Source organism: Chelon labrosus, assembly GCF_963514085.1.
Source record: "Chelon labrosus genome assembly, chromosome: 11".
Taxonomy (NCBI): Eukaryota; Metazoa; Chordata; class Actinopteri; order Mugiliformes; family Mugilidae; genus Chelon; species Chelon labrosus.
Window position 1 is genome coordinate 12,877,626 of NC_140344.1, and position 13,257 is coordinate 12,890,882.

General features: G+C 42.7%; 1 protein-coding gene across 1 annotated transcript; it reads right to left on the reverse strand.

Moving 5' to 3' along the window:
- Nucleotides 1-1,222: 1,222 nt before the first annotated feature.
- Nucleotides 1,223-11,348, reverse strand: LOC311495244 (transcription factor 12-like). The gene is made up of 13 exons (XM_084554634.1): nt 11,169-11,348; nt 8,916-9,015; nt 8,212-8,354; nt 8,028-8,124; nt 7,874-7,944; nt 7,401-7,497; nt 7,234-7,307; nt 6,138-6,314; nt 5,324-5,441; nt 5,066-5,219; nt 3,363-3,592; nt 2,525-2,712; nt 1,223-2,355 (listed from the first exon to the last, which is right to left on the reverse strand). Exons 1-12 carry the CDS (start codon nt 11,235-11,237, stop codon nt 2,570-2,572), a joined length of 1,473 nt encoding a protein of 490 aa, XP_084410760.1. The 5' UTR covers nt 11,238-11,348; the 3' UTR covers nt 1,223-2,355; nt 2,525-2,569.
- Between the last annotated feature and the right edge of the window lie 1,909 nt (nt 11,349-13,257).

Here is a 13,257-nt window from a genome sequence, read left to right on the forward strand (position 1 = left end):
CAACGACATGCAACGAAAGTCAGTCAAACTCAGACCTGGAGCATAGTAATGTAATTTACATGGTCAGCACTTTAAGCTTCCTCCAGTTCAACATCCGTTCAGTGAACATGTCTAGTGTATAACAGCAACTTCACAGATCAGCTGAAAGTCATTAAATATTTCGGGCTGCCAGGTCTGAAAAAATCCGCATCCGTGGTGTCACTTACTTTTACAAAATTTCAAAATCCCCCTCAAGTAAGCTATTACAATATCTTCTTAATAGCTTATAACGCTTCAATGGACCGTTTAATAAACGACTCATTAACTCAAACACATCTGCAGCGTATAAAGTCTTTGTAAAGTGTGGAAGTAAATCAAGTTTATACGCATTTAACCCGTAGTTTGTATATTAGGAAAGGTTTAATTCACATTTTATGTTAAGCTTCACATCTTTTCACCTTGTTTGAGGTTTCCAGTGGAAGTTATTTGTCTATCACTTAGCCTGTTTGCGTCTCATCTGGGTTTAACTCAGGTTTTACTTCATGAACAAGACAGGAAAAGGGCAACAGCTGGTAAAATTATACAGAGATAAAAGCGTAAAACACGTAAAAATATCCCACTGTTCGTCCCGTTGTACGCATAGAAGGAGCTGGGTGTAACAATGTGAAGGTAAAAGAAGTTAGAATAAGATCTTTAAAGTCATTAAGCTGCTGATCTACGGTGGTAACGACTCTGTAGGATCAGTAATTAGAAACAAACGCTGAGCACAAAGAAATCGATCAGAAACGTACCCGCTGTGTGTCCGGAGTGAGCGCTGGGTGAGTCTTCCTCCTCTGTCCGACCAGACTGTCCTGCCTCCGCCCGGACTCGATCACACTGCCCCGCTCGGAGAGGCGTTCACTGCCCGCTCCGTCACACGAACATACTGTACACGCACGACTGCTGCCGCTCAGCGCCCGCTGACTCTCTCTGGTCCTGCTGCATACGATATGTCTTTGACTAAACTGTTAAGTTTCAGTTTATACTTATGTGCTTCCCTTGATATGAGCCACAAATATGCGGATGAAAATCATGAAGAAAAGTAACATTTTTTTAAATCCTCTGGGGTTTTGGAAAAAGCCCAGCCCTGCTTATTATAAAAACGTTTTTGTTTTTATAATTAGTTGCAGCTATTTCTCACATTACTGCCAAAATGCAGCACATATGTTATCATTTAAACCTTAAACTGTGAAATGTGCTGGTCATTTTCACTTCACCGTACTGACGTTGCAGCAGACGTGTGTGTGTTAAAGAACATGAAGACTCACAGCTATTTGAAAAAAGACATTTATTGCTACATTATTATTTTGACACATGCCTGTAGGCTACTTCAAACTGTACACATACTGTACACGTTATGATAGGAGTATTTCAGATTATCTTAGTCTTTTATTATTATTATTATCTGTTCAGCAGTGTGATAAGCAAACAAGACGTTAATAATTGGGTAACACTGTATTGCTCAGAGCATGAAATGTGGCTACGTCTAGCAAACTGCACAAAAAAAAAAAAAAAAAGTCTTCTGGTGTAAAATTAAAGCAAACATTATTAAAGTCACAATATTTGTATAAAAGATAAGTTACATAACTTAGAAAACAAATGAAATGTTCTATTAAAAACTCTCAAACATGCACAGAGCTTGTTTGGCTACATCTGAAGAGCGATTAAAACACTGAGAGGAAGAGGGATTCTGTCCACCAGTGCTTCGGTAAGTGTGATCCTGTCGACAGTGCAATAACACAAACGTATGGTTCACGGAAAACTGATGATGCCCACATGTCAGAGAACACTCTTGGAGATCTGTTCATTCACAGAATGGTCAAACCCCTGCAATACTCACACACACAACGACTCACACACACGCACGCACACACATACCACAGGAAAATGAAATCCGATGTCTGAACACACGAACGTGGGAATGTCAGTCCTCTGAGAGCCGCCGGAAAACACGAGTGCACATTGTAAATAGCGATACACTGTAAAAGTCAGAAACGTGTCTGGCTTTGCCGAAATCAAACTGCAGACGACACCGTGTCTGTGTCTACGGCCTACTGTGTTTCATCCGTTCAGATATACTCCAACAGAAAGGTAATCAATAAATATACAAAATATGTACAAAACATCTGCAGATTACAATGCATTTGTCTGTTACGAGTTAAGTTCAGGCACAAAGTTAAAAGTCCGTTTGGGAAGTGAGGAGATGGATGATTGTTCGACTGCATCGCGCTTTCTAATCGGAGGGCGACGACGACCTCTCTGCTCCGGACCGAATTCATGAGGGACGTTGGACATCCCAAACAGCTGGAGGCTCCGAGGATGCTCTTCATTCAACATCTGGAGGACAACAGCACAGAAGCATTAGAAATAACGAACTTTTACATGAATATTATAAATCCTTGTTTTAATGAGTGGTCTCTGAATCTACTTTATTTTCAAATATAAATATGTGTTTATCTTGAACAGTGATTAAAGTTTATCACAGATAAAAAACTGAGTTATTTACTTTTAAATACTTGACGGTTGACTTGGTGCAGTCAGTATCAGGTGCTCAGAGGTGGCCCATGGGGTTTGCCTGATCGGTCATACTAGGGTGAAAAGCCAGATGCATGGACTGTGGATCTGTCATGACGGCGGATGCCTTCTCTTCCTCTCTCCTCCGCAGACACGCCGCCTTCGGGTTCAGGTTCCTCTCTGCAGGATTGAACAAACAACAAGTTAGCATTTGAATAAATAATGAAGCCGGAAGCATGTGTAAATACGGACGTTCTGGGAAATACCCGCTCATAGGGGCTTCAAAAAGTCGGTTAAAATGGCTGCGTGCATGTAGAAAGTGTCCCTTGTAGTGATTTTGGTTTTGTGTCAGGTATATTTTAATGTTGTCGTTAAATAGCTTGTGGGGCATTAAGCAGCTAAACGGCCAGATACCACCCTCTGGAGTTGGTGGAGACCAAAAACAGAGCTAAAAAGATGGTGAATTTGGATGTACCTTTATCAGGGAAGGCATAAACATGGCTCAAAATTAATGCTGTTTTCCAGCAGATTGAGTTCAGTTAACAAAGGGTTAGGCCAGGTTTTTTCAAAGGGCTGTATTTGCTGTTTTTTAATGTACTGTGCTACCCCCATGTGGTCAGAAGAAATCAACTGATGCAGGGTTAAATTCAACAAGAACAAAACAAAAAACATAATTGTGTGAAAAGATAGTCAGACTAAGAAGTATTTTTCTGGATAAATTCCAAAAGCCTGCATACATCATCTGTATGTGATGTTCCTCCCTCTGATCACCAGGACCCCCCCCCCCGCTCCTTCCTGCACAACCCGTCGCGCAGCACAGACGCACTCACCTCTGACTTGTTGTTCCAGACTGAGGATCACCGCCACAGCCTGGTGCAGCACCAGCAGTTTGGTCTGCGGCTTCTCACTCTTCAGGTGCAGCTGACACATGTGACCCAGCTCCTTGAAGGCCTCGTTGATGTCCCGCACGCGCAGGCGTTCGCGGGCGTTGTTGGCCATCCTCCTCTCACGCTCGCGCTCGGCCTTCTGCTCCGGGCTCAGGTCCTCGTCCTCATGGATACTGCATCACGGTGACATTACAGATGTGTGTCGTTAAAATGGACATTGAATCGGTGTGAAGTCATAATGTGGATTTTTCTGCCCCCTGCTGGCCACTGAGCCAAGAACATGTTCTCTCTTTCTCTTTTGTTCTGTGAAAACGGTTTGAACACTGTCAGCGTGTAACCACACACACACATTTACATTTAACAATAAATCCATTGGAGTTGTTCAGATTAAAAGTACAGTTTTTAGAACATCTGTCCCTCAGTTACTCTTAGAGTCACATTTTAACAATTTTCCTTTTGTTTTCCATTCTTTTATCATTTGGTTTCAATAAAAAAAAAAAAAAAAAGCCCAATAGAAAATTGTTGCTGGAGGTCATCCACATATGTCAGTATTGATTTCACTCAACTAGATTACAGATCTAAATAAAAAGAAAACATGCACTCAGACTTCAGAGCTCTGATGCCACGAAGAGGTTTGGCCTGAAGTGACCTCTGAAAGCAGAGACACCAGGACGTGCTCTTTAATCTGAGAGATTTTCAGGATGTACAGTGGGGTTTTAGACACTGACAGACTGCATACGTTTCCAGTGACTCGATTAAGCGGCGAAATCATCATCTGTGCCGCGTTTGACGGCACAAACGCACTTGAAACTCTTTTTTTTTTAATTCATTCGATCGACGTAAGAAGCGAAGAATTAAAAATGTGATCATTTTGTGTTTCTCTGATTTATATCCTTGAGGTTTTTTTTTTAGTAGTACTATGTGTTGACATCACCCTGGCCTCTGGGCACTGGGCTCTATTTTATTGGTTGAATGATTAATAGTGAAAAATAATTAGCCCATCAATCAAGTCACAAACAAAAAAAAAAACAAGCGTGGTGAAGCTCAGGCTGGACTGTATTTTTCTCTTACTGAAGAGGCTGGTAGGATACTGTATAGACGTACACTGGTCCATTGTTGTTTTATTTTTATAACCACGCGACTAAAATATACCTTTCTGTCACTGATGTCTTTATCATGAAGTGTGTGTCCTGGCAGCTGTTCTTAGTCTTCTTTTTTCCTCCTTTAATTCACTGCAACTTCATGCTACATGAAGAAGAAATATGAGGCCGATCTAAATAGGCTTGCCCGGCCACAGCTGTCCTTCACAGCAGGAGGTCTGACTGTATTTTAAATTAGAGAAATCGAACGGCAAGAAGGCTGTTCTTCTGGTTTTTAAGAGAGGGGCTATTCTTATTTTGATGTTCGCCGTGCATTGGTGCTGGAAGGACATGGTAACGCAAATCTAATTCCTGTTTATTTTGCTCTATTAATGAGTCCCAGTTCATTCTTTTATTCTTCATCTTTTGTATTTTCACGGAAGATTATCTATCACGCGCTGTACAGCCACCTCCGTACAAAGACTCTGAATAATCAGGTCAGTCTGATCTGGGGCAGGTTTTCTTTGACATGAAGCTGGTTTCGTGCACATTTTTATCTGTGTTTACCTGTTTCTCGAGCTGTCCTCTCCTTGTGTCTTGTGCTCACTCTCCTCGTCCGATCTCGGGCTGTCTGAACTGTGACCGTGATTGGTGTGCATCATCTCTTCCCGCTCGCCGCTTTCCATCTTAAGCTCCAGATTACCCTGAACTCCTAGACCACCTGTGGGAGATCACACAAAATGTAAAAAGAAAAAAATTGCCCAACAGTTAAAGGAGTGTAGACAGAGGAGGTGAAATACATGATGAATGAGAAAGAATGTTTACCTCTGTTTCCTCCCTGCAGTGGCTGAAGCGTGGCCCTCTGTCTGGCTTGGTACGGGTGGCCGTTCTGTGTGCGGCTCTGGAAGGCTGAGTGGTTGTTGTTCATATTGACTGCTTCAACCTTTGTGACAAACAAACAAATGTTGAACAATCGTGTGACTCCATTAATCTCTCTGAGACAGTCAGTCACATAGAATATCCAACTCCAGGATTCAACCGGACACAAATAAGTCCCAAAACCAACATCTGCCCTCTCATTTCCAAAGTAACCCTGAGTAGATCTCCCGCTCTACAGATTTAATTTAATCTCGGACAATCTTAATCCTTCTCTTAAAACTACTATATACTCCCTAAACATACCGCTAATTCTCTTCAGGAATGATTCAGTAGGAACTGACACATCATTTGGGAAATAAATAAATAAATAAAAGTGAGAGAATTTAATACCCCCCTCCCCCAAAGGATTAGACTAGAAAACCCCCGTTCTCCTGCATATACTTCCACTCCAGCTGGGTTGAAATCCCCTGGTCTGCTGAAAGGGAAACATGCTGGAATGGGAGTGCGCGATGCAGCCGTCCCTCATCACCCCACAGTGGAACACACTGGAGCTTTCCGCCCAAGGACGACACATCCCAGCGCCCTCCCATTGTGCTCAGTTTCCGATTCCAAGGACAACAACCTTTACATGGGGAAAACATGCAGACTGAGCGGGTGGAAAATTCCTGAAACTGAATACCAGTAGACGCGCACTCAACATGGAATTTCCATGAACGCTGCCCTGACATTCTTTAAATACTTCAGAGTAATGGTCGTTCACCATGGCTGGAGTGTGACAGGAGAGCGGCAGAGCGCCGGCGGATCCCGGGTGGCCGTGCTGGGTCTGGTTCAGAAGGCCTTGGATGTCAGCGTGCAGACCGGCTGTGGGGCCCACGGCGTGGTTCCTCAGGACGTGGATTACATCGTCCAGTCTGTCCAGGCGGTCCTCCACCTGAGACTGAAAACACCAGGAGACTATTTTGAGACACAGTTTCATCGTCTACTGAGTTTAATAAAGATGCACAAATGTCAGAATCTAAAATGAGCATCCTCTGATGGAGGTCTGTGAGTAAAATATGTCTGGAAACAGTAAATTAGTCTCCGTTACATGACTGTGAAGCGATGCCAACCAAACGGTCTTTTTTTCTGGATTAAACAAACTAAATTGCTTTAGAAGTACCGATAGGCAGATCTAGTCACATTTGGACAAAGCCATGCTCACTGTTTCTGCTGCTTTTTCTCCTTATGCTAAGCTAAGCTAATCAGCTGCTGGCGTAGCCCCACATGGCATTAATCTCACCTAACTCTTGGCAGCAAAGCAAATAAGGCTGTTTCCCAACATGTGGAAATACATCTTATACATTTAATATTTCTATAATTCCAGACAAATATTCAGTCTACTGTACATAGTTCAGGTACGTTGAACACCTTGTGTGCATGTAGTTGTTTATTTTCTGTTTCTCTCATTTTTTGCCATCTGCTGTCTCGTCTACATCTTTGTTGCTAAGCTACTCTCTTCCAATTAATTAAAATAAGTATTAGTATATGTACACTGTTGCCCATAAAGATGGAATAAAATATTTCTCACCTCTCCTCATGAAATGATTGTGACAGTGTGATTTATTCTTGATGGATAAAACTCTATTGATCATTTTCTTCCAAACATATAACTGATGTGTTAATATTTGTTCAAATATACTTTTTAAGGCGTGTGCGTGTTTATTTAATATTGAATATTTTGAGGTAAAATTACATTTGCTACAGTGCTCTCTTGGATTTAGTTTGTTGGTTATTCATTTTTGTACTTTTATTATTTTAATATGACCCAGTAAATAAGGTAATTCGCTGAGGGAGGTGATGTCAGATCAGTTCTTTACCATAGATATGAGTGAGGACTCATAATGTGGGGAGACCGGCGCCTGGACTGAACTGCGGGGCCACATGTTGGTACCTGAAACAAACAAAATTAAAAAAAAGTAAGCTGGAGTTCGCAGAGTGTAAATTCAATTTCCCTCATGCCGCACGTGCTGTACTCCAAGTGTACCTGCAGGTTCAGCTGCATTCTGCAGCGGAGACGGAGACCTCACCGGCGTGGATGAGCTGGAGGGGAAGCTGCTGCTGGTGTGATCGGGGGAGTAAATCTGACAGCCGACACAAAGGGGGGGGAGCGAGAGAAGGAGGGGGAGGAGTGAGACCAGGGCATGGATCATTTTAAAAGCACAACTTGTCATTTCTGCGTTGGGTTTTACAGCTGCTGCCACGACCGTTGGCGGAGGCTCGTAACCCGACCTAAACTCATCAATTCTGGTCATTTTACTATTCAGCAGCCAATAAAAAGTCCTGCAGCACGAGAGCGGCCCTTCTCTAGTACGCACTGACCCGTCACTGGCAGGAAGGAAGTTTTGCATTATACCACTGGGGCTCTCAGGACCTGGATTTACGCTTGTGACCTGACTGTTTGAACACAACAGGGAATAGATGAGCTGGTCTAATGGGATTGAGGTGGTGCATACTTACAGACGCCAGAGCTTTGCCCAGGGTATCGCCTGTCTGTGACGGCCCTGACACATTTCCCCGGCTTCCTGAGACTGAATTAAAAAAAGCATTTGTCAGAAAACAGAAGAACAAAGAGCAGTCCAATCAGAGAAAAGTGCCAATTTAATTCCCTCACCTGTGGAGTTCTCTGAGGTGTTGTTGCGATGAAAGCTGGACATGGGCGGCAGACCCCTGTTCATATCGGCAGCCATCACTGAGTGCGGAGAGTAGTCCTGGACAGCGGGGCAAACGCACAGTTAAAACCACAGGGATTAAAGGTCTTGGCTGTCAACATCCAAGGCCGCGGAGGTAAATCTCACCAGGTGACTGTGCGTCGGTTGCAGGCTGCTGTAGCTCCCCGTCTGTGTTTGGTGGGTCGTGGCTGCTCCCAGCGCACCTTCATAGCCCTGCTGGTTCAGGCCGTTTACAGCGTTCCAGATGTCAGGCGAATTGCTCATCCCCTCTAAAAAAAATGAATAAGAATATGTTATGGCCTGCACTGGGACGGCATCTCAAACAGCCAGACGAGTCATGGAGCTCTGGTCAAACTGCTGACTAAAGCCAATCTCCTGAAATAGCCGGACAATGATAATTAATACAAGTGGTGTGACACTTTTTTTTATTGTTCAAGACTGCAACATTTAACCACTTAATGAATTTTAACGTAGCCCAAACAGCGGGATGTATTTGTGAACTACATTAACACAACGAACTGATGGTACGTGTGATCTACATACGGCTGAAACTGGCCAGTACATTTAGTACACATATAAGGATGAATTGTAGTTATTAGTTATATCTATCTGTCTATCTATCTGGCACTAAACAATTTGCATGATTTCACAGATGAATAAGTTGAACCTGGAGTTTTGACAGTAACTGAAGTACAGCAGAGCGTCCCTGAGCTCTGGACATTTCACTGTTACACATCTAGAAAGCTAAGAAGCAAAAGCATTGGTAAAGCTGTTGTTCACTTGAACTTAACGCATTGGATGGATAATCATTTTGGAAAGTCTGAGCTCACCAAAGAATGTGCTCGCGAACACATTGTTGTGGGCCTTGGCCGACGCATGTGAGGATGAGTTCTGGTTGATGTTGTCAGTACCGGGAGACTGCCCATAAACCTGGAAGAGATAAATAAGAGAATGAGAGATACCCGAGGCAGAAAACAACTCAGAACCCCGAGGTTACGTGCGAAAAACACTAGTTTTCTGCATGTCTGTGTGAATACCGTGAGCGCGGGCTGAAGCAACAGTATTATGAAAACAAAGCAGAGAGCTGATGCACACTTAGAGCTATTGCGATAATCCATAAGCTGCAGATCCATGCACCTCCTCATCCGGATTTAGGAACCATTCACCATGAGAAATCCCTGCCCTAATCATGATCAGGTTCGGCTAGCTTCAGAAGACTGGGATGCAATTCCCTCCCAGATAAAATTAAATTCCTAGCCTTCTCTTGACTCGTCCTCAGAAAGAAACCAGACAGGGAGCCGAGCCTCACCCCGTAGGAAACAAAACAGCGAACTAATCTAAACTACAGGCTCCTACAGCTTATGTATTGTTTTTTTTTTTTTTTTTTTTTTTAATTGCAAAGTGCGGCGGCACAAACTGCACATATGCACACAAAACACACTAACACATGCTCACTCACTCAAACACACCAAGAGGTCTGGGCTGCACCTGCACCTCTCTCGATTGCTTTGATGTGCCCCAGGAAATGAAAATAAACCTCCCTGCGCAGCATCAATGGGGTGTCAGTTACCCGGACGACAAGTTCTGTAAAGCAGGCTATTAAAGACTCTCTTGAGTATGCTTGTGCAAGCACACTCAGAGGCTCACACACACACACACACACAAAGGCACACGCATTTAAGCGCGCGCACACACACGCAGCCGTGACCCTGGCTGGCATGAGTCCCATGGTGATTGTGGGCTAGGCCAAACAGAGGAGCCCCTGTCGACACTGGGCCCGTCTGAGCCGCCATGGGCAGCATATGGCAGAGGATAAAGCCAATTGTCCTCCTTACCATCAGCATAGCAGGCGACCCGTTAATAATGGTCACACCCCCGCCCCTGCACGCCCTCTCTGGCCCCCACTGGAGAGGGGCCGTCACCATGGCACCTTCTTTTAGCATAGCATTGATTTAGGAACCATCAATCATTGAATCACAAATGATAAAAGAATGTTTTTCAGCAGTTGCGTCGAAAGTAAATTAATATTTACTCGAAAGGATCATTTTGAAGATAAAGCGTCCTTTAAGGCAATCTGTCGGCTGAAGTGTCTTTAATCTAAAAATGTTCGCAAAGTTTTGCAAAAAGAAGAAAAAAAACCCACAAATAATCTCCCCCATTGTAAATGTACACAGGATTATGATGCTAGATGAGCGAAATATCAACTTGCTATTCAGGGCCTATGCTGTGCTCCGCCATGGCCAACTCCAGCCACATGCAACCAATTTTCTGCCTCTGTGATCCACGATGTCTGGATATGGTTAGTCTCACAGACATCAAAGCTGCCTTTGATAATGGCTGCAGTGGTGGAGGGACTGCTCCAACATAGCGGGGTTAAATCAAATAGAAATAGCAGCAATCTGCTTCATGTCAAGATGTTTTCTGCTGCCAGGCTCGACTACATGGTACTCAGCAAACAGGAAGCATGAGGAACGCTGGTGCATGGAAACAGGAGCTTTTTCAGCCTAGAAACCACAAGTTAATTAAGATGTCACAGCATTAAAAGGCTGAATAGAAGCGTGATTTGTGTGTGAGTTGTGTGATTATGATTTTTGAATGTTTATTCGGTAGAAATGCTGCAAATAAACACATAAACAAACGCTCAGATTAGACATTTAACCTTTAACTGTGTCAGAGGAACTGTTAGTTCTTGCATTAACTTCTCGTAACATGCAACTTCTGAAGTTCAAGTACAAGCTTCATGCCATGCACACAGCTCGTCAAGGCACTGACACCTTCACACCACAAAACTGTTTCTCACTGACTCACACATAAACACACACACACACACAAAGCAATACTGCATCCTGTCAAATGTCCCTTCAGAGCCTTACATAAAGTATTTCCAAATAAGAAGTTATATGTTGAATTAATTAATTAACTTTTACACAAGTTGCACATCCAATTTGCAAAATCACATCAAAAACAGAAAAAACACACAAATCAGGAGAGGAGACATCCAGAGCGCAACAGCATCAACATCAAACACACTGACAGTGCCTTGAAAGCTCTGGAGATGTGACAGAAATTAGAAATGTACTCACTGGTTTCATGTTGTAGCAGTACATCACAGAGTTGTTGCCTGTGCCAGAGACAGGATGAGCACAGTACATAACTCTGTCTGGTTCAGTGCAGGACTCCAAGCTCACAGAAACAGTCCAAACGCAGCTTCTCAGTCCGTGTCTCTACTCATGTGTATATAGTCCACATGCACTCCTTCTCCTAAACCTACCCCTGCTGGTCATGCAGCTACCCGCAGACAACTTATGCAAATCAGGGCAGGACCATTTCAGGCGGCAGAGAGGGGTGGCCAAGGGTTGACGCTGTTACTGTAGCACAAGACTGGACATAAAAAATACGAGCATCCTTTTTTTTTTTTTTTTAAAAAAGAGAAAATTCTGTAAGAGAATAAATATAATAAAGTTGCAGCTTTTACAGTTTAGTATCCTGACTCTTTATGAAGCAAAAAAAGCATCATAAAAAAACTGAAACTCAATAATAATCAGGGAATTCCCTTCTCATGCATGAGCTTGACCAAACCAAACCAAAGAAAGTCAACAGTATTGTATTTAAACACTTCCTTTCTTTCTTTTTTTGTATTCTTTTCTTTTTTTTTTTTTTTTTAACCTGGTCCTGTGTCTTCCTGTGTGAGTGCAAAATCATACACAAGCGAGTCCAGAAATCCCTCCTCAGGACCAGAGAGCGGTGACGGCGGCACCGAGATAATCTCCTGTTAGACAGGTAGAGGTTTCCAGTAAACAGAGGATACCACACCCTTGTCTGACCTACATATACAAATAGGACCTAGTCTTAATTTATAGGCACGTGTGGCGTGGAGAGCCAGTCCAGCGGCTGGGTTAAAGGTTATTTATACTGCAGCCTGTCTGGGTGATCTGCTAACGTGTAACATTAAACAGTCAGACTTCCTGTTTGAGGTTAAAGCCACTGTCTGCTGCCCTACAGACGATCTCTACAAGGACAGAGTGCAAATAAACAGTTATGGCTTCTGGAAAATCTCTGAACTGTTCACATTCAGAAGATCAAATAGAGCATGTATGAAGACTACAGTCTATATCTGTACCTAGCATGGAGAATAATTCATCAGAACATCCTCTACAGTTGGCTTGGTGCACGGAACAGCAGTGTGGCATACTGTCCTGGCAAGACACTTAGTCCTACAGAGACCTCACAAGAATCCAATCAAATAATACCCACTGAGCCAGCAGCAAAGTCTTTATCTTTAACAAGTTGTCTTACAAACTCTCCAGTGTTTAAACAGGAGCCGCTAATGCTGCCAAATCAACCTGGAAACTCTGAGTTACTCCTATTTCTATTTGAATCTCTAAATATCTTTAAATATATCTGTACATTACTGTTCCACTGACGTTTAAAGCACAATTAGTGCAGCTGAAAAATATTCAGAATATATTTGTACAGTTGTTTTGACATTATTTTAAAGAACTGACTACATCAAATAATAATTAGAAAAATGTTTTTGAAGCGTCGGGTTGTAAGTTAGAGGACGAGGGTTTACTGAAGAAACTCCAAACTGATCTGAGAGCAGAAAAACACATTATCGTCGGCTTGTTTCAGTTCGTCTGAAGGTGAGCTGAGCTCTGCTTTCTTAGAGTCAAAGTCTAATCCTGACTATCCACGCTACTGTTAACTGGGTTAGCAGGTCAGTCACATCATCTTCATTAACAATCATTTGTAGACTTTTATGTTTAGCACATATCCTACGATTATGTAAAAAGAATATTAGAATAGAATAGAAAATACTCTTCTACTCTCCTACTACTAAAATTCAGATCTTTTTTTTTTTTTTTTTTTTTTTTTTTTTTACAAATAATCCAGCTACACCGGTGGCTACTGAATGACCTTTTCCTCTGACAGAGATCAGTCCTCCTATCTGACACACCAAGCGTGGCTAACGCATACACACAAATCTTGGGGAAATGATCCAAGAGCAAATATATACAGTCCCCTAACCCTGAACTTTGCATCAATCTTAGTTAATTGCAGTCTTGTCAGAAGTGCGATTATTCAAACAGGTAATGCAAATGTTAATGAGTTCAAATTTGCATATCTTTATTTTCCCATGGTTGAAATGTCATTGGTTATGAAGCTCTACAA

Bases quoted from the DNA above. Each gene is read 5' to 3' on its own strand.
- LOC311495244 (XM_084554634.1), bottom strand. From the start codon at position 11,237: ATGTACTGTGCTCATCCTGTCTCTGGCACAGGCAACAACTCTGTGATG. The intron at 7,945-8,027 runs GTGAGGGAATTA...TTTTTAATTCAG, and splicing joins CACCTCAGAGAACTCCACAG to TCTCAGGAAGCCGGGGAAAT. The intron at 3,593-5,065 runs GTAAACACAGAT...ACCGTGATGCAG, and splicing joins GAGGACAGCTCGAGAAACAG to TATCCATGAGGACGAGGACC.